We start from the raw sequence: 23,227 nt of genomic DNA on the forward strand, positions 1-23,227 counted from the left end.
GTGTTTAGGAGGGAGATGGGTTTGTCTATGGAGGGATATCGACTTAAAAATAAAGTCACAACCTAATAGTTGAGAGTTTTATGTTTAATTCAGTGGAAATTTTTAGGACTTCAAGCATGGGAGACAACATCTCAAATGATCCTGAGAGAACTGCTGCAAGGAGGCAGAGGGAAGAGTCAGGTTATATAGAAATTTGCAACAAAGGGCAGGTAGTCTGAACATCAAAAGTATTTTGTGAATTAAAGAAAACCAGATATCCCAAGTTAAGCAATTTAGTGCTTTTCTGTGTATGGAAGATGCAAGAAGAAGCAAGAGTCTGGGCTCTCTTAAATCATTCCTCTCATATGCATCTCAGTTATCTGGGGCCAGAATCCTGTGTTTTTCACACCCAGAGTTCCTCTGGGCTCACCGTAGGGAGTGGCTGCAGCCTTATGGATGCCAGATTGCAGGTATTCTTTTCCTTTCTCGGTGCCCTTAGGGCTCAGGAATTCACTTTTGGAGGGCTGGAATCACTGATGACTGTGACATCCTTGTTTACTGATATGGCAGGAGATACTCCATTTCTCAGGGAGAATGGTGCTCATTATGGGGGTTTTACATGCAGTCCCAGTAAAGTGTCAGGCTTGGGTTCATGAAAGCCAGGATGAATTGGTTTTGGATGTGAGTGGGTTTGGTCCTTCTGACAGACACGTCACTTGGGTTCAGTACGCGCTTTGGCTTGATTGTCATCATGAGTGGTACCAGCAGTCACATTACTGAATCAGGTTCGGCCGCTCACTGCTCAGAAATCGGTACTGGAGTGAAGCAAATGTTGGTAGAGAAGAAAATTGCTTTTGATCAGAATGCTTGCAGTCTGGAGAGATGATGAAACTCAGTGTCCCCAAATCCACCTCTAGAGACTCTGCGTGGCTCTGAACATCTTTAAAGGGAAACGGGGAGGTGATCTCAGTTAATTGCTGAGAAGAGGAGGGAAGGGTCCTCGCCGTCCTCCACTGCATCCAGGCTTGTGTCCAGGCTTGTCCACTCCTTGCGGTTTCTCTCTCTCTTTTTATTTTTTTGTCATGCATGCATGTGTGCTTCCGCTGTGTCCGACTCTTTGCAATCCCATGGACTATAGGCCGCCAGACTCCTCTGTCCATGGGATTCTCCAGGCAGGAATACTGGAGTGGGTTACCGTTTTCCTTCTCTTTAGATGCGCTCTTCTTCACACAGTTTGTTCAGGAGATTACTGAAGGGGAAGCTGGGGAAGAGATCTGGTCATCTGTTGACCCTTACTCTTCATTTCTACGTCTTTAATCTGCAGAAAGAAGCAATAGTTCAGGCAGAGCATTGCATTATCAAAAGGTCTGAAAGGTGTGCTTGGGCAGGAAATGAGCAGAGCAGGGCCGGGGAGGTGGTGGGGGTTGGTGCCTGGTTCGAGGTTAAAGACAGGATGGAAGGGGCCTCCTCCAGAGAGCACCTCCTGCCAAAGGCTGCTTCTAGTCACTCTGTCGGAGCTGATGATGCTATTGGGGGAACCCCAGCACCAGGCCCCAGTGGACCCCAAACAGTGGGCCTTCTGCCTATGAAGACACCACCCTCTGAAAGCTAAGGCATCTGGGAATGGGAATGACTGGGAGGTAAAGGGCAGGTAAGAGTAAATTCAGCTGAGAAAGGGAGACAGCCTTCCTGAGAGAGGTCGGCAGGAGCAGAGTGGGCATAGGGAAAGCGGGGGACCAGTCTAGGGAAGAGGGGAGACATCTCTGCAGCAGAGAGCAAGGACCTGGAGGGCCTGGAACCAGAATGTGACTCGAGTTTTCTCCAGAAGTCTCCAACAACAGGTCTTCCCAACCCCTCCCTCCCCCAGAAAGCCCAGGGAGGAGCTTGACAGCTGGGTTCTAAGACTTGGCAGGTGTCTATTCTTATTCTTTGCTTCTTAGAAATAATCTTTCCAGATTCTGTGTGTTTTCCTTAATAATTTTACTTGTCTGTTTATTTTTGGCTGGGTCTCCTTGCTCCATGGGCTTCTCTCTAGTTGCAGTGAGAGGGGGTGACTCTCTAGTTGCGTTGGCTTCTCCTCGGGCAGAGCACTGGCTCTGGGGTGCACAGGCTCTGGTGGTTGCAGCACATGGGCTCAGCAGCTGTGGCTCCCAGATTCTAGAACTCTGGTTCCGTAGTTGTGGCACATGGGCTTAGCTGCTCCACAGCATGTGGGGTCTTCCCAGATCAGGGATCGAACCAGCGTCTAGGTTGGCAGGTGGGCGCTTTACCAGTGAGCTGTCAGGGAAGCTCCGCCATGTGGTTTTGATTTCCCTCCTCCTTGGTCCTTGGCAAAGCTCACTTGTACCAGAGGTCACGTGCGCAGTTGCATAGCTGTGGAGGCTTCGATTTGTTCAGTAGGGTGAAGCTCCCTGTCCTCTGGTCCTTGTTTCGGGCACCCACGCGGCCTCAGCTGTACCCCAGCTAAACCCACTGAGATCATGGGCACCAGTCCTGCCCACAGCGGCACAGGCCCGTCCTGCGTCCGAGCCCACGTGACGTGGTGTGTCCACCCTCACCCCCACAGCCCTCATGAAGGAGACATCTTAGGAAAGCGGTGGTTTTGTGACCGCCTGCATTTGATGGGCTTGTTTTTTCAAAATAGCTTGTCTGATTAAAAAAAAAAGAAGACTATTGTCAATAAAATACTCAGACTGTTAAAATGTGAAGCTTCAGACATGTCCAAGACTAATCATCTCAAGTTGTCAGCATCTGGGACACATGGAGACACTCAGCCATGTTGTGTTTCATTTGGTTCCCCCAGTTCTTGTGCAGTTTGGGCCAAAGAGGAATTTCTAAACGTGGAAACCCAAGGCATCATGCTACTGGCAAAGAGGAGGAAGGCTCGGAGATTGGGCTGAGATTGCCCACTGCGCCTTCTCTGGGTGCTTTAGGGACATCTTTGTGTGTCCTGAACCCCAGCAGGGGTCCTCCCAAGAGCCCCCCTATCCAGGAGGTCCAGAGGCATGGGGAGAGGATGCCTCTGCTAAGGAGAGTCTGTTACCAAACCCAGGTTCATGTTCAGGATGCACTGTGAAGCCAAACAGACTGGAAGGTCAGAGGCTGGGGCAGAGAAAGGTTTATTGTAGGGCCACGCAAGGAGAACGGGTGGCTTATGCTCAAAACTCCCCCAGAGGCCTTCAGCAAAGCATTCTCAAGAGCCGGGTCAGGGCGGGGTGTGTGATTAGCTTTTGCACAGTTTTCTGATTGGCGGATGTTGAGATAACAGGGCAGTTAACCTTACTGGTCCTTAGACACTAGAAGGCCTGTGGGCTGTGTACTCCTCATCATCGAGTAGTTAGTGTCTTCTACTTGTTGGTGATGTTTAGCATTGGAAAAACTCGGGAAAAATACAGAAGATGCTATCATCTGGGTACTTCAGCAAGGAGCCCCAGCAGAGGGTGGGGGTGGGGGGTGTCTGTCCCAGGGAGGCCCCCCCATAGGGTCTTGCTTGGTTACAGGTCCACATCCACCCAGAGTCCTGAGTAGTCCTTTAGGTGGTCTCGGTGGGGGCTGAAGATAAGCAGAGATGGAAGGGCACCTCTTTATTCCTGGCCGGTCACTGCAACTCTTCCTTGGAGACTGTGGTTGAGACTGTGGGTGGTCCCCACGCAGCGGAGGTTCAGGGGGTTCACCCCAGCCTGTGCTGGGGGACTCCTGTGGCGCTGCCTGTTTGTAATTCACCAGAACTGCAACCCAAGGCTGCTGTCGGTCTGGCGGAGGAGTGCCTTGGTCTGCACACACAGCATCCCCCAGTACCCAGTTTACTGCCACTCAGGCCATCGGATGACCACACAGGTGGACCTTCCGGGGCTCAATAACTCACCCAGTGCAGCAGCCAGCGTGGTGCTTTCCAAAACCAGCCCTCTTCCTCCCATCACTGTGGGATTCTGGGCCCCCTTATCACAGCATCAGATTTGCCAAGTATAAATTAGCCCCCGATGTCCCCGACGGCAACTGCCAAGGGGGCCTCAGCAGGACTGCCCTGCGGGGGTCACCCCGAAGGGGTCCTCACAAGTGACCTCTTTTTAAAAACGTGTGAGGGATTAAAAAAAGAAGTGGGCCCCTCTCCCACCTCCTGCCTTCTCTCCCCCACTTCAAAAGGTCTTGCCAGGAATCACCCTCGACCAGGGATGGCGAGAGACCAGGCCTGGGCCTCCTCTCACCCGGCCCTTCCTGCCTCCTCTCCCCCTCAGGCCACGTCAGTGTCTGCACCCCCCGTGGGCGACTCTGACGACATGCTCGCCTCAATTTTTATCATAAACCCCAGCATTTTTTTTCCCCTCTCTCTAAAATGTAACAGCCAAGCAGAAGCAAAGAGGAGTTTATCCAGTTGGCCGCCAGCTTCCAGCTGAGGTGGAATTTCCTCCTCACGGCGGTGAGCAGAGCCATGACCCTCTGTCACAGAGACAGCTTCGGTAAGTCCGAGAGCACGCAGTGTCGCGAAGCCGGCCTGTCACAGCTGTGGTCACAGCCTCAGGGCTTTCCACACGGCCACGTGAAACCCACTCACCGTCTTCTCGCCTTTTTATGTAAAATACAACACGGACACAGAGAATCACACAAAACCACGCTAATCTTTTTATGACGACAACACGATAATTCATCAAATGGTTGGGCCCTGCCTCACTCTCCTGCCCCTGAAAATAATCAGTAAACAATCAAAAATAAGAACAAAGTTTTACTTGACTGAAGACTCGCCCTCCCAGGTAGCACTAGTGGTAAACAATCCTCCTGTCAGTGCCGGAGTTGTGGATTCAATCCCTGGGTCAGGAAGATCCCCTGGGGGAGGGCATGGCAACCCACTGCAGTATTCTTGCCTGGAGAACCCCATGGACAGAGGAGCCTGGGGGCTACAGTCCATGGGGTCACAAGAGTCAGACACAACTGAAGCGACTTAACACACACACATTAGGACTAGCCCACAAGCCTGCTCCCCAGATGACCCTGAGAAGCTGCTCTGGAGAGCAGCACAGTTTCGTATCTTGTCAGAACAAAGAACATTAACAAGTCAGGCTTACATTTCTTCAAGGTTTAAAAAAAAAGAGAGACCAGCACACACACAGCAAGTCAGCATGGCCTTGGCACCTGGAAAGGGAGTCTTAACATTGAAGGAGGACCAGCGCTGGTATCCCCGGAAGGGAGGCATTTAATCTTTGTTTTCAACATGGACGTTCTTTACTTCTGGTCAATATGTCCTTTTCTCTAACATTCAAAGCAGAGGACCTGTGTAGGGTTGATAGGCCACAAGTTTGATACTATTTTCGTTAGCATCAGAGTCAAGTTCACTCATGTATAAAGCCAGATGCCTCCTCTAGAGTTCAATATGTAGAAGTTTCTTTTATCATTCCCCTGCCATCATTGTCAGATACGCAGGAAACCTCCCCTGACTTTTGAATTATCTGCTTTGGGACATTCTGAGAAAAGAACCAGGCACCCTCTTTTACTCCCAACCGAAATGGAGGGGAAAAATGGGTTCTTTGGGGCACCTGGATTTAACTTCCAGGAATAACAATTGATAAAGCTGCCTCTGTGGGCTTCCCTGCTGACTCAGACAGTAAGGAATCCACCTGCCCGTGCAGGAGACCTGGGTTGAATGCCTGGATGGGGACAATGCCCTGGAGAAGGGAATGGCTACCCACTCCAGTATCCTTGCCTGGAGAACTCCATAGACAGAGGAGCCTGGCGTCACAAAGAGCTGGACATGACTGAGTGACTGACGCCGCTGTGTGGAGAAGGATAAAGCAGAGCGTGTCTTGCAAACTTTCTTGTCAAGTGGATGGTCTTCCTATGCCGGGGGAGGTCTCACCTGTCACAGCTGCGGGGCTGACGCACAGCACAGGAGAGTCGTGGGGAGGGACCGTCACCCCTGAGGCCCGCGGCCCCATGGAGGGGATCACTCGTTTCAGCAGACACCTGTGCATCCCTGCAAAGTCCCAGGCACCTTCCTGGACACTGGACACACCGCCGTGGACAGACAGACAGAGCCTCCACCGCACGAGCTCGCACACCAGTCAGGGGGAGGAGCCCCTGCCCCAGGGCAGCCAGAGACCCCTGCGGCGGGTATGGGGGTCAGGAAGAGCGGGCAGAGAGCAGACACGCCCTGTTCTAGACCATTCTGCCAACGCCAGGTCTCCGTGGAGGGTTTCAGCTGTAAGCAGCCACACAGGTGACACCCATTCATCGTGAAGCTCTGCCCACGAAGGTCAGGATGACCTTAACATTGACGCTCTTCCAGGGCAGAGTTCAGGTACAACCACAAAAGGAAAACCAGCCCTTTCAGTCGTTGGTCCTGCCGACTGAAAGAAATGCACAACTTGAAAGTTAAGAGTAACGTTTTATTCAGTGGACAAAACTGAGGACTTAAGCCTAGGACACAGCATCTCAGGTAGCTCTGAGGGACTGAAGAGGTGAGGGGCGGAGCCAGGCTGTATATGAGGTTTTTGCAATAAAGACCAACTAGTGGGAACATCAAAAGTTTGCTGTTGATTAAAGAAAACCTGACATCTCAAGTTAAGGAATTTGTGTGTGTGTGTGTATATTAGTCGCTCAGTCATGACTGACTCTTTGCGACCCTGTGGACTGCACCCTGCCAGGCTCCTCTGTCCATGGGATTTTCCAGGCAAGAATACAGGAGTGGGTTGCCATGCCCTCTTCCAGGGTTATCTTCCCAACCTAGGGACCGAACCTGGGTCTCCTGCATTGCAGGCAGATTCTTTACCATCTGAGCCACTAGGGAAGCCCTAAGGAATTTAGTGCTCTTCTATCTATGGGAGGATGCAAGAGTCTAGGCTCACTGAAATCATTCCTTCAATATGCTTCTCAGCTCTCCAGGGCCAGTATCCTGTGTTTTCTCATCCTGAGTCTCCTCAGGGGGTGCTGTTGGGGCAGCTACAGCGGCTGATTACTAGATGAGGGGTGGACACCCTGCCTCCATCCTGAGTTCCCCCAGGGCTCACTGTCGGGGGCTGTGATGTGATGGCTTGATGGCTGCAGCATCCTTTGTTTACTCATAGAGTGGGTGCCGTTCTTGGTCTACAGTGGTTTCCCCCTGCACCTTCTTGGACCTTCATATGAAGTCAGAGTACTCATTACCACCCGTCCTTCCTCTGCACATGGACCGTGGTTTCACAAAGTCAAACAAGCAAAGAGTTGTTTTGGGGTCTGACTTATTCCAGACCAGGCCATGTCATGCCACAGAACCAGGTTCTCTCACCCAAGACCTAGCAGAGACGAGTGGCCCTTGTGCAAAGCTTTGACTTGGACAGAAAGGGTCAACACACCCTTTTGGGGTTTGTGCCATGTTCATGGTCTGAGTTATTTTACAAATCTTGTAAATTGTATCAAACAGGTAATATGGTTCTTCTGCCCAGAAATGCAAACTATAGTATGTCAGGTGGGTGCAGCTGAGGACAGTCGTGTGGCATCTATTTGTAAATTAACGTCAGCGGCATTCTTTACTGTCTGTGTATGTTTAGTCCTTTGAATTCTCTCTTTTTTTAATTTAATTTTTATTGGAGTATAATTGCTTTACAATTATACTGTTGGTTTCTGCCGTACAACAACATGAATTGGCTACATGTATACATATGTCCTCTCCTCCTGGGCCTCCCTCCCACTGCCCCATCCCTCCCCCGTCAGTCATCACAGAGCACCTGGCTGAGTTCCCAGTGCTATAATCAGTTGCAGCAGCTTGCTATTTCTCTCATTAATTGAGTCCTATAAAATCTTTGAAATGCGTTCATTTCACATCTGTGAGAGAATCACGGTTTTATCTTCATTAAAAAATTACCTTTTGATGTTTGGCAGAAACCAACACAATTCTGTAAGACAATTATCCCTCAATTAAAAAATAAGTAAATTTAAAATAAAGAAAGATTTTTAAAGACTAATTTTAAAAATTATCTTTTAAGAAGTGTTCTAGGCCAGATATCCCCCTACCCCGTTTCTCAACTGAATGTTAATTATCCTTTTGTTTTCTGGAGCCAGAGGCCTTGGGATTCAGAGCACTCAGCTGGCCCCTGCCCGCCAACTCCCTAAGGACAGCCCCTGAGCCCCTCACCGGTTCCCCCAGGAGATGCTGCCAGGTAGTGGGCGGTTGAGGGGCTCGCTCTCCACCTCTGGGAAGGGCGCCTGTTCCTCTGCAGGGCGGCTCTCCCCCCATCTCACAGCAGCTGTGTTGATGTTCCCCGTCATGACTCAGCTCACTGAGCGCCTTGTGCTAAAGTCACCTTCTGGGGTCCTCTGGGTATGGGATGCTGCGAGTGTGATGCATGCTGCAGGGCCTCTTGGGCTTTGCCAAGAGGAGTGAGGCTCTAGTGCACAGGAGCTGAGCGCCCTGGAAAAGCTGTTCATTCCACTGGGATCTGTTTATCTGTCCATCTGTCTGTCTGCTTATTCACTGGGGGGTTGTTATTTCAATGTAGGCTCCTGGCACCTGTTTCATTTGCTGCTTTTGGAATATGTGATTCACATACTTCAGTCGTGCATTGAGGAGGAAGAGGAGGAGGACGACGTGGGAAGTCTCAAGGAGACACTGCCAGATTGCCAGTGTCCTGTCCAGCCAGACCGTGAGCCCCACCACCCTCCAGACTGCCCTCCAGCTCAGGAGTGTGAAAGCCTGAGTGCGGATCCCCCCCGGGTGATGCTCAGATGCAGGGGCCAGAGCCCCAGTGCCACGGCGGGGAGCAGTGTGGTGGTCAGGGTGCCCGGCTTCCTGGTGGACACCGTCACGGGCAGCAAGGTAGGCACACCGTGGCCCGCCTTCTGTCCAGCAGAGTCCTCAGGGGAGTGAGAACCTGGGGGTTAGGAAACCCAGGCGCTGTGCTTAGTCACTTGGTGGTGTCTGACTCTCTGCAATCCCATGGACTCTAGCCCGCCAGGCTCCTCTGTCCATGGAATTCTTCAGGCAGGAATACTGGAGTGGGCTGTCATTCCCTTCTCCAGGGGGTCTTCCCAACCTAGGGACTGAACCCAGGTCTCCCGCATTGCATGCAGACTCTTTACCCTCTGAGCCACCAGGGAAGCCCTAAGAATCGAGGGGGTTATACATTGTCCAAACAAGGACACAGGATTCTAGATTCATCTCTGCTTTAAGCGATTTTGCCAGTGTGTCTGTTGACCACTGCTCAGCTCCGAAACACGCCTGGCTTGATGAGAGCCGAGGAACATGGGGACAGCTCTCACCTGGCCCTCCCAGAGCCTGCCAGGTGTGAACAGGCTCGCTGAGCAGCAGATCACTACACCCAAGAGGAGTGACATGTACTGAAAATGCCTCTGGCAGCGTTTAAAGAAAGGAAACGCTGAGTAGTCTGAGTACAAAGGATTTTTGAAAGGATGGAATTGGGGCCCATCTTGAAAGATAAAAAAATAAGGATTGCAGGAATTCCCTGGTAGTCCAGTGGGTAGGACTCTTCACTTTCAGTTTCAGGGCCTGAGGTTTGATCCCTGGTTGGGAAATTAGGATTACGAAAGCCTTGCAGCATGGCCCCAAAAATTAAAATAATGAAAAGTAAGGTGATTTCTCTGGTGGTCCAATAGCTAAGACTCCACACTCCCAATGCAGGGGGCCTGGGTTCGATCCCTGGTCAGGGAACTAGATCCCATGGGCTGCAGCTCAGACCTGGGGCAGCCAAGTAAATTAAAAAATATATATTAAAAAAATAATAAAAGAATGTACTGTGCACACTTGATATATGTTGTCTCAAAGCCATACAACCCTGCACAGTATCTGTTCTTATCATTTTCATGCCATGGATGAGGAAACAGACACTCAGAAAAGCTAAGTGAGAGGCCCAGAGGCCCATAGGAAGTGAACTGCAGAACGGAGGCTGACACCCTGGCCTGCCTGATCTCATCATTCTTCTACAATGCTAGATGGGAGGAGGATGGCCCAGGCCCCCAGAAGAGTAGGACGCAGGATGCAGAGATCTGAGATGGGGTCTCGAATGCCAGGGAGGGGAGGCACATTCAGCAGGAAGTTCAGCTGGACTCGAGGCAGGGGAGTGGGCTGGTTGAGGAAAAAACCTTGACAACTGTCAGTAGTAATTTCTAAAACTCCTGCACACATGTTTGGAAGCTTGGCCTCTTTACGTGGCATTCTTTTCACATCCACAAGTTCCCCTTCTGAGTAGATGAGTCTGCTTAGGAGACCACTGAAGGCAGGGGCGTGACCTCAACCTGGATGAAACGTGGTCAGAGCCACGTGGCTGAGTCACAGCTGGAACTGTCTGTGCCCTGCGTGCATGCTAAGTCACTTCAGTTGTGTCCAGCTCTTTGTGACCCCATAGACTGTAGCCCGCCAGGCTCCTCTGTCCGTGGGATTCTCCAGGCAAGAATACTGGAGTGGGTTGCCATTTCCTTCTCCAGGGGATCTTCCCAACCCAGGGATCAAACCTGTGTCTCCTGCATGGCAGCTGGGTTCCTTACTACTAGCACCACCTGGGACACCCGTCCATGCCCTGCAGCCCTTCCCCATCCCAAGCCCACAGAACGTCGGCAGACTGTTACTAAGTGGACTGGACGAGACACCCACTGGTCTGGACAAATGAAACAGGAGCAAAAGAGCCACTTCTCACAGTCAGCAGCCCTCTGTCTCCATCAGGCGTTCATTTGCTGACCTCGCGATAGTAAACTCAACACCCAATGCTTCCGTGCTCTCGGTGCTAGAGACGCTAATGTGTGTCTGTAAATAGGAAACTCATCTCCCCTGGGCGTGTGTGTATGAAGCCAACAAGACAGAAGAGACCAGGGCCGGGAAAATACTGGCCCCCGATCAGGGACTGGGGGGGCGGTGCTGGGCCACCGAGAGAAGGAGCCGATGGAGGCGGTTCAGGCTCCACTCACTGAGCTGGTGATTCAGGGCCGTGGGCAGAGAGAAGGCCCAGCTCGGTCTGGAGGAGGGGCGGGTTGGCCAGACTGTGCCCTAGAGAGCCCTCTCCTGGCCCCCGACCCTCTGGAGAACACACCCTGTCCTGGTGACAGGACCCGTCAGGGGGCTTACCCCAGTCGCTTGGGAGTGCTAACAGGACGCGTGTCTGAGCTGGACATTCAAGTCTGATGATTTGGGAAAATATCTGTAGCCCACTGTGAGCAGTTCTGGTACATAACTTTCTGGGTTCAAATTCCATGTCTTCCACTTAAGCGGGTTTCCTAGGTGGCTCAGTGGTAAACTCCCCCTGTCTGTGCAGGAGACATGGGCCCGATCCCTGGGTCGGGAAGATGCCCTGGAGAAGGAAATGGCAACCCACTCCAGTATCCTTGTCTGGGAAATCCCATGGACAGAGGAGCTGAGAACCTTGGGCAAGTTGCTTTATTTGTCTGCTCCTCAACTTCCTTTTCTACAAAATGGAAATAAAGACATCTAATTCCATAGGCTATAATGATGTATAAATAAGTTAATTATTTGTAAAATTCTTAGAAGCATAAAAAGTACCCATAACCCTAGTCATTGTTATTATTTCTCCAACAAAACCTCCTAATCTGAACACCTTTCCAGAACATTCTCTACCCAATCCCCAGCCACTCTGAAGTTTATTGCAATGGGTGCATTCCACCTATATTTAATTGGTGGTAACAGTAGAGAGGACATTAAATAATTGAACAACATAATAAAGTAATACAAGCAGATAAGTGTCAGATAATCCAAGGTAATATGCATTAGAGATTAATTAAACCTGCTTGTGCTCGGGTGAGCCTGCCAAATTAGCTATAATGACTTAAACACTCTAACACTGAAAAGTTAGGCTCGTCTAATTTCCATTGCACTCACTAGTCAGCATGTGCACTTGTCTTCAGCAAAAAAGCACACGCTCAGGGTCCCATCTGCTCTCATCTACCACAAGTTAACACCTGCTCAGCGGCACCTCTGGGGCTGCCCGCCCCGAACAGTTCAGCTCAGTCCCTGCGCCCAACTCAAGTCAGAAGCCCCCCCACCACTTCCATCTGTCGTTCCCCTCTATTGTACCCGTGCTCAAAATAGTAAGATGCCAAGGCATGTCTTAAGAATAAAGGGAAAATTATACTGATATTAAATAAAGGCCATTCTCCTTAACCTGGCAACCAGTTCCAGTATTCTTGCCTGGGAAATCCCACGGACAGAGGAGTCTGGTGGGCTACAATCTGTGGAATTGCAAAGAGTAAAGAGTCGGACATGACTGAGCATGCACACACACACACACACACACAGAGTTTTCAATTTGGGTCATATACTCAAGCATTAAAGCGTGGCAAAAATATTTTAAAATAAGTGACTTCAGCCACAAGGTAAAGATGAAGACAGGTGGTATTTGTTTTTTTGTTTGTTTTTTGTTTTGAGAGACAGAAGAAAAACATCTTTTCATTGGTTGGTGATGGTTATCATTGAATTTATGGAGAATGGGTGAGATATGTACTTTCATTAACCTTGCATTCAAAGTTATCTTTTGCACATCTTGGTCAAAATATGCTAGCTTATGGGGATGGAGGTGGGGGGGGGGCACTGTTGAAGAAATCAAAGGAAATACATCTCTGTCAGTTTGAAAGTAATCATATCCGAGGATTTGCCCATCTTTCGAATACCCTTGGAGCTGAGGGTGGCGTATTATCCTTGTTTCTTCGATAGGAAGGTTTGCTCAGGCAACTTGATGACTATCTGAGAGCCAACATCAGAGTCTGTGAATGTCTCATGTCAATTACTACCCTATAGCGTGTTAATGTAACCCGAGAGAGTATTTGACCAGTGGTGGAGGGAGGGTCTATGTGGGAACTTGAGCCAACGGTGTCGGCTCAGAGGGTCAGTATCCATCTGGAAAGCAGACAAGGTGCTGAGAATTACAGCTGCAAGGAGACCCGTGGGCACTTCACAGGCTCCCTCCTGACTTTCACAACCAACCCAGGCTCTCTGAGTCTGTTTTAATTTTGAATTTTTTGGCCGAGCTTCGTGGCATGAAGGATCCTAGTTCCCCAACCAGGGATCGCACCACGCCTCCTGCATGGCCGCACGGGATCTTAACCCCTGGGCTGCCAGGGAAGTCCCTCCCCGTGCCTTTCATGGCAGTGTTGCTTCCCTCTCAGGCCTCACAAACACCTGCAGTGCCCCCATCCTTCTCCTCAAGGGAGCCACCTGCTCCCACTCTTGCACCAACACTCAACACCCTCTCTTGTGCCATCCTGGGTTTGAGATTCCTTCCACAACGTCTTCAGCAGCCCGAGTGCTCCCCTGGGAAGTCGGGGTCCCCTGCACTAGGTCCAGGGTGAGATGAGCGTGTGGTAGAAGAATTCAAATGGTGGGTCCTGAAACGGAAAAGTATAACTGTCCCTTTTCATCTTTTCTTCTAAACACCGCCTCCCCGCCCCACCCACCCCACACAGCTCATCCAGGTATTGTTGGAAGATAGAGCCACAGAAAACACCATCAAACTCAGCCTTCCTCTGGGACAAGAGACCCTCATAACCCTGACAGACGGACAAAAACTTGTGATCCACATATCAGATGTATCCCAAAGCTCTGAGGATATTTATCTTAGGGAAAGTAATGCTGACACGGGAGATTATTTATTGGACTGAGAAAACATACATTTTTTTCATTCTTAAGAATAGAGTAAATGATAATACTTTTTTATTGGTGAGAAAGAAGATTTTGTGTAAATAATAGAGGTAGCACTGTTTTCTGTTTATATGTATTTCAAGGAATTGGTTTTGATGAATCATATAAACTGATTTGGAGAGTAATATTTGCCTCTGTTGCCTTTCTTCGGGGCTTTCCCGGTATTTCTGTGGGGACTTGAGAGAAATTGGAGAAATCTTGTTGGTAATAAAAACACGGATCATTCTCCAGTGAAAGATAAAGTTTGTAGAATAGCAACTAATACAAGCAGTCAAAGGCTCCACATAATAGTTTTCTTCCCCTTAGTAGTACCCTAATCAACATAGAGTTTGTAGAAAGATCCCCTCAGGCCTTGAGGAAGAGGGGAAAAACTCAATTATTTGGTAGTACTGTTAGACTTACTCACTGCTCCAATATAGCAGGGATCCCCAACCCCTGGGATCTAATGCCTGATGATCTGAGGTGGAGCTGATGCGATAATAATGGAAATGAAGTGCACACGGGATGTAATGCACTTAAATCATCCCGCAGCCCCCCAGTGCATGAAAAAATTGTCTTCCAAGAAACCAGTCCCTGGTGCCAAACAGTCTGGGGACCCCTGCTAAGGAGCCCACCTTGGCTTCATTCACATGGCTCTTAAAGTGATACGGAACTATGAATCCAACAATGCCTGCCACAAATGTGGATGTCCTGCTGATGCTCTGTTCCTCTCTAGCAAAATCCTAAAAACATCCTGAAACTAAGCATAGATCCCTGCTAAACCAGACCATTTTTTTTTTTTTGAAAAGGTAAAATAGCTTAAAGCATTTAATATCTAAACAAATCAATCCGTTAATTATAGTAGTCACAAAATATGCTTAATATAGAAACCCACATTTATGTCTTTAAGAAAAAGGGTAAATTGTAGTTTACCTCAAAACATAAATTAACCCACTTAAAGAATCTGCAGAGGTCAAAATCATGGTGAATTTCAAACAACTTCAGAATAAAATAAACAAGTATTTTACACTGCTTTATATCTAAAAAATGCTTACAACTTCTCATAAAAATAGTCTGAGGCAACTATTTTCTCTTTTATTCTTTAACAGACATGTTCAATATCATAGGCAACATTCTTAAAACCTTAAGCTTCACGGACTTTCAGACATTCAAATACTATGGTCCCCTTTTCTTTGATGTGAATGTTTATTCAGCTAGAAAAAAAAAAAAAGCATGGTAGACAACTGATACATTTTTCACCAAATTCAAAGTAGTACAAAAATTTCAAGACTACAGAACTACACATCGTACCTAATGTGTCATTAAAAATAGAAGACAGTATTTTCTTCAGCAAATAAAACAGCATACTGTTATGCCGTTAATGCATAAACCTTTTAATGTATACTGTCATTCACAAATTATTTACAACTTCCACTGTGTGAAGAGAATTAGAATGTAAATTTTCTGCAAAACTGGAAAAAAGCAATACAAAATTTGTGAAAGCTTGTGTTTCATATACAAAAGTAAGCCAGTTTTTCTCTTCAAATACCAGATAATGTACACAGTGATATTTTGGACATATTACAGTAATTCTTGAGGATGTTTTAATGCTGGAGGCAAGTTTACAGGCCTTGATTCTTCATCGAGGAGTACTAAGTCTTCTATTTCACTGCCTCTGTATTTCCTTTTACATATTTTTACCACTACCTTTTTCTTGAGAAATAACTTCAAGGCTTCTCTTGATGCAACTGCTTTAGCATTTTCTTTGCTTTTTCCACAGCCAGTGCCCAAATACACAGACTTACATCTCAATTCACAAACAATACTTTCTTGAGAACTCTTGTTTTGAGGCAGATCTGCCAGTTCTTTTAGTGGGACAAAAAACACATCCAGTGTGGCTTTCAGAGCTTCGATAGCTGCGTTTAAGAGCTCGCCATGATTCACGTTGGGACTAAAGCCACCGACAGCCACCAACTTCCATGCCACTGTTTTATACAGTCTATTGAAAAAAGGTTGTTTCTGTTTCACATCTTCGTTGGTTAACTTGCAACAAGAGAACTTGACAGAACTTTCACTAGACTGTGAAGTACTTTTGGAAGGCAGCTGTGCCGTGCTGGTCTGAGAACTACTCTTAGAAGCCAGCTGGGACACACTTGCTATGGCAGTGTTTTTGGAGACCAGAGAGCCGCTGGTAAACCAGACCATTTTTAATGTAACCGATTATGATATTTGAAAGGAATTTAGCAATTCCTGCTTAACACAAAGTCTGGGAGCAGTGGAAATAAGGGAATGTTTTATTGATCTCCTATTACATAAGAAACGAATTAAATTTTCTGAAATGCTTGGGAATTTTAAAGAAACATCAGAAACTCTAGATCACTAGATTCATTAAGAATTATTCATCATTATGGTTTAAAAAGTAATCATATCGGGTGGAGAGGGAGGTGGGAGGGGGGATCGGGATGGGGAATACATGTAACTCCATGGCTGATTCATGTCAATGTATGACAAAACCCACTGAAATGCTGTGAAGTAATTAGCCTCCAACTAATAAAAAAAATAAGAAAAAATAAAAAGCAGTTACTATAAAAAAATAAAAATAAAAAAAATAAAAAGTAATCATGTTTTAGAGCCTTTACTATTACATTGAATATGTGATCTCATTTCTTAAGCCATCTGGGAGCAGTTATCTGTCAAAACAAAAAAACAAAAACAAAAACCCCACACTCAGAGGCCCTCATCCCTTGGCTTACTGTTCAGTGATTACTGAACAGTTTGCAAATCCTTTGCTCACATCTAAGCCGACAGGTGATGGGCTGAGTCAGGGAACAAAGGCGACAATAAGCTTTATGGGTCCGGGAACAGTGAATTGTGTTTGCATACTTTGGGGTAAACTGATTAGCTGAGAGCTGGCAGAGGGCATTCATCCTTGAAAAGACCATCCAGGCAATCAAAGAAAATTCCACTTATCTGTTTATCATCTACAGGGTTTGAAGTTAGGGGAGGGGATGGGGGAGGGTGGGTAGTACTAGAGGAGAGGAAGGGGCTTCTGGGGCCCTCATCTGCTCCAGCTCTTGGTCTGGGGGTGGCCCTACGGCATGTTCGCCTTGTAAATATGTGTTTCAAAGCTTCACATTTGCTTTGACTGCTCTTCTGTATATGTTCTATATGACAACGTACTTTTAGAAACAGAAGTCCGTGCACGTAGGGAGCGGGTTGGGGAGAGAAGGACAGGGAGTTTGGGGGCTAGAGAACTATTATTATAAACCACTATAGCGAGTGCTGAGTACTCAGTCACTTCAGTTGTGTCTGACTATTTGTGACCCTATGATTGTAGCCTGTCAGGCTCCTCTGTCCATGGGATTGTCCAGGCAAGAATACTGGAGTGGGTTGCCATTTCCTTCTGCAGGGAATCTTCGCAACCCAGGGATCAGACACAGGTCTCTTAAGTCTCCTGCTTTGCAGGTGGACTTTTTACTGCTAAGCCACTAGGGAAACCCATAAACTACTACAAACTACATATACACACACACTACCATTATATATAGGATCGATAAACAACAAGGTCCTACTGTATAGCATAGGGCACTATATTCAATATCCCGTGAAAAACCATCATAGAAAAGACTCTTTTAAAAAGAAGGTCTATATATGTATGACTAAGTCTCTTTGCTCTACAGCAGAGATTGGCACGACATCACCAATCAACTATACTTCAATAAAAAGCTTAAATTTAAAAAAAAAAAGAAATCAGTGCACCTATTGTGGAGATTGTGCTGGGGGTTCCCAGTAGGAGAGAAGGAAGCTAAGAAGCACACAGGAGGATTTGGAAAGCAGCGAGGGCCCTGTATTTCTCATTCCCCGTCATCGGCAGGTGCTTGGATGGTTCTGCTCATCTGGACTCGGCAAACCTGAGCTGGGCTCACTCAGCCAGCTGCTGTCCCTGACAGGCCTGTGGGGGCCGGCAGGTCTAGGGTGGTCTCCCCTGGGGTCCCTAGACTCCTCTCCCACGTCCCTCCAGCAGCCCAGCCCAGGCATGTTCTCAGAGCAGAGCTGGGAGCCAAGGAAGCAGACATAGAAACAAGTTTTCATGCCTCTGTTTGCATCAGTGCCTGTCCCATCACCCAAAGCAAAGTGGAGACGGTTCTAGGAAAGGGTGTGCACACAGGGAACGTCGAATGGGTGGATTTTTCCAATCTGCCATATCACGGTCAATGCTACCTGCTACTCAAATCATTATCCCAGATGGTTGATTAGGGAGACAGTTTTGCAGGAGAATGACCTGCTCAAGGTCATTTGGACAACAGTGAGACCCGGATCATCAGAACAGGGTCCACAGTCACCCCACAGCATCATCCACTCAGACACTTTGACAGCACTGCCTTCATGCAACATAACCTGATATGAAACATAGACATTAGCTCCTTAGTGCTGCAAAGAGCCCACAGTAGTTTCCGAAACAGTCACATTAAGTAGGAATAACAGTGAGAACTTGTACAGATGGAAATCTCCCCAGGGCACATCACTGGCTGTCAGTGTGGTGCCTACAGCGAGAGCAGCACATCGAATTTCCTTCACATGATAATAATAACTACACCCACGTAGATCTTGGAACAGGAATTTTCACTCATGATGATGGTGAGCTGGAGGCCCACTAACACTCTGTCAGTGGGTTTTTCCAAAACCAGAAATTTGATCTAAAATGTAGAGTGATGTGTCCCAAACTTATCATGCATTCTTTTGCCAGGTACTTTTTAAATATAGGGGATCATCAATGAACAAAAGAGGCATCTCCCTGCTTTTAGGGGATGAAGAAGTTCAGAACAAGCCTCCCCACAATGTTCCACTTTGGCATGGGGGCCCTGCAGGCTTCAAGGAAATATATTCCCTCCCTTGACTACCTATACTTGACTCTAATACTTTGGCTGCCTGATGTGAAGAGCCAACTCATTGGAAAAGACCCTGACACTGGGAAAGATTGAAGGCGAAAGGAGGAGGGGGTGGCAGAGGATGAGATGGTTGGATGGCATCACCAACTCAATAGACATGAGTTTGAGCAAACTCTGGGAGATAGTGAAGGACAGGGAAACATGGTGTGCTGCAGTCCATGGGGTCACAAAGAGTCAGACACTTTGCAACTGAACAACAACAACCTTGACTACCTAAAAGAATTTAAAGCCAAGAAGAGAGTCCTCACCAGATATCTGCTGGCCCCTTTACCCTGAACTTCCCAGCTTTCAGAACCATGAAAAATAAATGTCGTTTGTTTGAACCACCTAGCCTATGGTATTTTGTTATAGCAGCCCAAACAGACTAAGACAGCCCTTTGTCCCACTTTGAGTGACGTTAAGAATTGAGATTGGTCAGTGGACTCAGATGTGATGTGGACCAGGCTGATCCTTCCATTATAGGATTCCACATCAGTATTTCATTTAAGAATTTTTATATTGATTATTGCTGCCTATACTGATTGATTCATTCAGTTCTGTTCAGTCGCTCAGTCATGTCCGATTCTTTGCAACCCCATGGACTGCAGCATGCCAGGCTTCCCCGTCCATCACCAACTCCTGGAGCTCGCTCAAACCTATGTCCATCCAGTAGGTCAGGTGGCCAAAGTACTGGAGTTTCAGCTTCAGCATTGGTCCTTCCAATGAATACTCAGGACTGATTTCCTTCAGGATGGACTGGTTGGATATCCTTGCAGTCTAAGGAACTCTCACGAGTCTTCTCCACCACAGTTCAAAAGCATCAATTCTTCGACTTTCAGCTTTCTTTATGGTCCAACTCTTACATCCGTACATGACTACTGGAAAAACCATAACTTTGAGTAGATGGACCTTTGTTGGCTTTTTAATATGCTTTTTAACATGCTGCCTAGATTGGGCATAGCTTTTCTCTGAAGGAACCAGAGTCTTTTAATTTCATGGCTGCAGTCACCATCTGCAGTGATTTTGGAGCCCAAGAAAAGAAAGTCTTTACTGTTTCCATTGTTTCCCCATCTATTTGCCATAAATTGATGGGACTAGATGCTATGATCTTAGTTTTTTGAATATTGAGTTTTAAGCCAGCTTTTTCACTCTCCTCTTTCACTTTCATCAAGGGCTCTTTAGTTCCTCTTTGCTTTCTGCCATACGGGTGGCGTCATCTGTATATCTGAGGTTATTAATATTTCTCCTGGCAATCTTGACTCCAGCTTGTGCTTCATCCAGTCCAGAATTTCTCATGATGTACTCTATATATAAGTTAAATAAGCAGGGTGACAATATACAGCCTTGACATACTCCTTTCCCAATTTGGAACCAGTCTGTTGTTCCATGGCCAGTTCTAAGTGTTGCTTTTTGACCTGCATACAGATTTCTCATGAGGCAGGCAAGGTGGTCTGGTATTCCCAAATCTTTAAGAATTTTCCACAGTTTGTTGTGATTCACACAGTCAAAGACTGTGGTAGTCAATGAATCAGAAGTAGATGTTTTTCTGGAATTCTCTTGCTTTTTCTGTATGATCCAACAGATGTTGCAAAATGATGACTTTTTCAATCTTATAATTGTGTCTAGACATATTCGCTGGAATTCACATAGAAAGCAAATTTTTCCCTCATCAACAGTTTGGTTGTTGCTGTTGTTCAGTCGCCTAGTCGTGTCCGGCTCTTTGTGACCCCATGGACTGCAGCACGCCAAGCCTCCCTGTCCCTCACTATCTCATGAAGTTTGCCCAAGTTCACGTCCATTGCATCAGTGACACCATCCCGCCATCTCATCCTCTGATGCCCTCTTCTCTTCCTGCCTTCAATCTTTCCCAGCATCAGAGACTTTTCCAATGAGTCTGCTGTTTGCATCAGGTGACCAAAATACTGGAATTGCAGCTTCAGCATCAGTCCTTCCAATGAATATTCAGGGTTGATTTCCTTTAGGATGGACTGGTTTGATCTTGCTGTCCAAGGGACTCTCAGGAGTCTTCTCCAGAACAATTTGGTTACCTTGAAATATAATTCATAGAGGGAAGGCAGGATCAATCCTTGAATTATTTTTGCTTTTAAAAAAACAAAAGTGAGGGAAGGATAAATTGGGAATTGGGGATTGACATATTCACACTAGTGTACATAAAATAGGTAACCAACAAGGACCTACTGTGTAGCACAGAAAACTGTTTTCAATATTCTGTAATAACCTAAATGGGAAAAGAATTTGAAAAAGCATAGATATATGTATATGTATAACCAAATCCCTTTGCTGGACACCTGAAACTTACACATTGTTAATCAACTGAACTCCAATATAAAATAAAATTTTTAATTGTTTATAATTATCTGGAAAAAAAAGTTTTTTCAGATTAAATTGGATGTCCTAACAGTTTCCACTGATGACTAATGAGGATTTGTTTTCAGTTGTTTCTAATCATTATTAACTCAGAGATGTGTGCACTCTCTACCCAGTTTCCCCCAGTACTAATTTACATAATTATTTTATAACATCAAAAGCCAGAATTTGCCATGGATGCAGTCCGTGTGTATGGCTCTAGGACTTTCTCTCGCCTGTGGGTAACTAACCCCACAGTCAAGACACAGAGCTGTGATTCTGCACAGAGAGCCCCCTCATGCTACAGCTTCTTACAGCCACACACCATCACTAACCCTTAGCAACCCACTCACTTTTCCCACTCCTACCATTTTGTCCTTTTGAGAGTGTTATGGAAATGAAATCATACAATATGTAACCTTTGAGACTAGCTTTTGTTCTCGGCAGGATGCTTTTAAGATCCACCCAAATTGTTGCACGTATTAATAGTTTGTTTCTTTTTAATGCTGAGGGGTATCCCATGGTATGGATACACTGCTGTTCATTCACATTTTGAGGGATATTTGGATTGGTTCCAGTTTGGGGTTATCATGAATAAAGCTGCTATGAACAGTGGTGTATATAGGGTTTTGTGGGGAACATTTTTCTATTTCTCTGAGACAAATGCCCAGGAGTGCAATTGCTGGGAAGTATGGTAAATTGGTAAACGTAAGTTTAGACTTTTTTTTTTAACTGCCATCATTTTTCTTTTTGATACTTAAATTATTCCATCTTTTCCCAGTGGAAGAACTTTCAAGTTGCCTCTTTGACATGTTCAGCTTCTTTTCTTTCTTTCTTTCTTCTTTTTTTTTTTTGACTCAAGAAAACATCCCAGGCTCCTCTTATAAATCTCCAGCCCCAAACTTTAAATTGTGCTTTGTTACCTTTGACTGTGTGCCTCTCATTGTCCTTAACAAAGTATTCATTAATGGGAAGTGATGGGTAAACAGCAGACCTACAATCTAATTTCTCCTAGTACTAGTCAAATCTGCTTGTAAATATACCCAGGACCAATTTCCGGCAACCAAACCTCACATTATTTGCTAGTAGGGGAATACTTTTCTATAACTACACATACATGATGGCTCAGGATTGTTTACAATACACAAATCTGAAATCTATGGGAAATGTTACTAAGCCAAGTAACTGAGCTCCAACTCCAAATAGCTCCTTTGCGTCGTTTAGTGACCTCATGGAGTCCTCATATATTCCCAGTGAGACTATAACATGGCCACACACACACACACACACACACACAATTCACTTTGGAAAATGGTTTGAAAGTGTTTCTGTCTGCTTGGGCTATCATAACAAAATGTCATAAACTGAATGACTTAGAAAAGAAACATTTGTTCCTTCTCTGGAGACTGGAAGTTCCCAGATCAAGGAGTCCGGTTTCTCATGAAGGCTCTCCTCCTATTTGCAAACATCTGCCTTCTGGCTGTGTCTGTACATGGGCTTTCCCCGGTGCCTAGAGGGGGGCAGGGGTATGCGCACTCTGTTTCTTCCTTTTCTTATAAGGCCATTAAACCCATCATGACCTAATCTAACCCTAATTACCTTCAAAAAGCCCCACCTCCAGATACCATTCCATTAGGGGTTAAAACTTCAACATATGAGTTTGCTGGGCACAAATATTCAGACCAGAACAGAAAATTCTGTGTAAAATTAAACATATACCTATTCTAGCACCCAATGATTTCATTCCTAAGTACTTACTCAAAGGAAAGAAAACATATATTCACAAAAAGACTTGTAGAAGTGGGCTTATAGCAACTTTAGTCCTAATAGATAACACCTGAAAACAATACTAATAACTATCCATGGGAGAGTGGATAAGCCAATTTCAGTGTATTTATGGTATTCATCTAATATACCACAGGCTGATGGCTTAAACAACAGAAGTTCATTTTCTCATAGTTCTAGAGCCTGGCAAGTACAAGATCAGGTACCAGCTGGTCTGTGAGGATTGTGGGCTCTAGAGCCCAACACCTGACAACTCAAAGGCCTGAGAACAGAGGAGCCAATACAGTGGGTCCCAGCCCGAGTCCAAAGGCTCCAGAACCAAGCGTGTCAGTGTCCAAGGGCAGCCACACAAGGATGTCCCGACCAGGCGGAGAGCAAATCGGTCCTATCTCTGCCTTTCTGTCCTGCTCAGGTCCTCAGTGGATGATGCCCACTGCATTATTCAACCTGATTCAAGTGCTAATCTCTCCCAGTAATACAGATACACCCAGAAATAACGTTTTACCAGCTATCTGGGCATCTCTATCTCCAGCTGAGCTGACACATGAAATTAACCATCACCACA

At 46.5% G+C, this 23,227-nt stretch overlaps 1 protein-coding gene across 1 annotated transcript in view; it reads left to right on the forward strand.

The window, feature by feature from the left end:
• Window positions 1-13,563, forward strand: part of RFX8 (regulatory factor X8) — a 46,102-nt gene extending 32,539 nt beyond the window's left edge. Inside the window, exons 12-14 of the mRNA XM_061156129.1 lie at window positions 4,322-4,436; window positions 8,445-8,761; window positions 13,369-13,563. Coding sequence (XP_061012112.1) covers window positions 4,322-4,436; window positions 8,445-8,761; window positions 13,369-13,563 — 627 coding nt within the window. The remainder of the gene's footprint in view (window positions 1-4,321; window positions 4,437-8,444; window positions 8,762-13,368) is intronic.
• The last annotated feature ends 9,664 nt before the right edge of the window (window positions 13,564-23,227 follow it).

This window comes from Dama dama, chromosome 11, assembly GCF_033118175.1.
Source record: "Dama dama isolate Ldn47 chromosome 11, ASM3311817v1, whole genome shotgun sequence".
Taxonomy (NCBI): Eukaryota; Metazoa; Chordata; class Mammalia; order Artiodactyla; family Cervidae; genus Dama; species Dama dama.